Source organism: Aulonocara sp. 'chitande type north' Nkhata Bay, linkage group LG12, assembly GCF_057382095.1.
Source record: "Aulonocara sp. 'chitande type north' Nkhata Bay isolate Kocher_YH1m ecotype deep benthic linkage group LG12, A_spYH_male_GT1.1, whole genome shotgun sequence".
NCBI lineage: Eukaryota > Metazoa > Chordata > Actinopteri > Cichliformes > Cichlidae > Aulonocara > Aulonocara sp. 'chitande type north' Nkhata Bay.
The window spans coordinates 14,125,252-14,127,365 of record NC_141355.1 but is presented as its reverse complement, the minus strand read 5'-3'; the positions used below and the strand labels follow the sequence as shown (position 1 = coordinate 14,127,365).

Sequence of the window (2,114 nt, the reverse complement as noted above, 5' to 3'; positions counted from 1 at the left end):
TCTCTCTCCTTGAAAAGTGTTTTTCTAGGTGGAGTTTGGCACACGTGAGACTGCTGTTTCAAAACAAATAATTACACTAAACCTCTACCCGCATGAAAGCTTCCTCAGCTCATTGTTTTATTCATTTTAGGAAAAATGGATTCAAATGTTCCACAAGAGCTGCTAATAAGCATTTGTCTTTTACTACTTCTGGTTATTGTGTTCAGAAATTGCATATTAAAACCTCCAAGTTCAGTGAAATGATGGCACATTTACTACTACTACTAATAATAACTGTAATAATAATAATAAGAAGAAGAACAAAAACACAAAATCTGTCTGTATTTCTAAGTTGACCGCTGCGCCCTCTTTCCAAGTAATTTGAAGTCAATGCATTTGTGTTTTTAGACTGTTTGTTTTATTGATTAATCAAAGCAGGCCCTGATATAAATATATATTTACATAATAAGAATAAGAATAAGAATTCTCGTTGAACTGTTGCACAAAGCTGCACAGATCTTCTCTGGCCACATGGTGGTAGTCGTCCAACATCTTTCCAAGGAGAAAACAGCATTCACTTATTTCTCCAGGAAATACAAACCAGTGACTCCGGTTTTCCCGCAGAAAAAAATAATTTAACAAAAAATCACCACCACAAAATAATATTTAAATAAAGGTTACAGTTTAGTCATGCTGTGTAGAAATTATTCGCACTAGCACAGGAAATGTCAATGTGCAAAAAGTAATGGAAATGCATATGACCATTCTGTATAATTTCAGCACTGTTTTTGTATAAAAAGTCCAAGAGAGAACTGCAGTCGTGTCATGATTTATTTAAAAGCAGCAAAATAAAACGATACAAAGAAATTAAAAACACATAGTCATACATATCAAAATGCTTCGATTGCTCTGGTCCAGCCGCTGCCTGTTAACAGCGTGTGTTTTAAACAAATTGTTTGAGTGGCGAATATTTGCTCAAGGTCCGTTTGCTGCCAACTCACAAACTCAGATAGCCCACCTGAGCCCAGCACCGAGATCAGGTTGGAGATGTTTGTGCTGTCCAACTGGTCAGAGTCTGAATGTGAATCATCATCACTCCTCATTCTTTTACACGGCACTGGCGCAAAGTCTGGCAAATAAAACTCTGGATCAACGATATGATAACTTATGTCAATCTTTCGCTTTTTTGTGTAGCACTGCGCGCCCTGCGGCTGTTTGGGCTGCGCGCAACAGTCTGTGTGGAAGTATCCGTTCGTGACAGTAGTCACCACATGGGTGTCCAAGTCCAGGACAGTCTTTTGGTTGGCTTGCGTGTTCGGGATAGATAACTCCCAGGAGGATTTGTCCGCACAGCTCCAACAGGCGTCCGAAACCATGAGGTCAGAGTCACTCGGTGAATCCATTGCGCAGGCAGATGCGCCTTGGTGCGCCACCTCTGCAGGCTGACCGTTGGGCTGGTGCGCTCCGCAGTGCCAAGTGTCCGACTCAACCCCAGTAAAGTTGCAGTAGAAGTCATCAGCCAACTCCGTGAAGCTCCCCGTCCATTCGAGGTATTCTTGCCTTTCTCGGACTACGGTTACATCCTCGTACGGATTCGTCCTCTGCATCTGCGACAAGTTTTTGCTCATGTAGAACTGCCTGGCGTTTCTCAGTACGTACGTTACCAGTAAGTTCTTGTGGAGCTTGATGCCTCCTCTCTGCGTCCTGGAGCTTTGGATTTTCCTCAAAGAAATGGAGATCAGATTCTGTGCTTCAAATGCACACTCCATCCTCAGTCGGGCCACCCTTTCTTTGCTCTCGGTCTCTCAAATCGTTTGTTTCCAAACTGGTGAAATAGTGATGCCTTTAGTTGAGATTCCTATCAGATTCGTGTAGACTGTGTCCATAGCGCTCCATGTCTTCCCAGTAAGGGCATGGATTTGCAACTCTCATCTTTCCTTGCCACGCCCTCACGTACACATTGTCCAATGGGAGGGAGGAGGTGCTTCTGTTATACGCAAATATCACTACTAGCCTCATTCAAAATGCACGTAGGAGCAGGCAAGCTGTATTTCACTAAATATGATCTTTTTAAATCTCAGTGCAGACAAATAGGAGACTTTGGAGTCCGCACTAAAACAGAAAGCAATGGAAGG

At 42.6% G+C, this 2,114-nt stretch overlaps 1 protein-coding gene across 1 annotated transcript; it reads right to left on the bottom strand.

The window, feature by feature from the left end:
• Positions 1 to 796: 796 nt before the first annotated feature.
• On the bottom strand, positions 797 to 1,892 carry LOC147317056 (immediate early response gene 5-like protein). Its single transcript, XM_086313658.1, has one exon. It carries the CDS (start codon positions 1,746 to 1,748, stop codon positions 870 to 872), a length of 879 nt encoding a protein of 292 aa, XP_086169784.1. The 5' UTR covers positions 1,749 to 1,892; the 3' UTR covers positions 797 to 869.
• Positions 1,893 to 2,114: the final 222 nt, after the last annotated feature.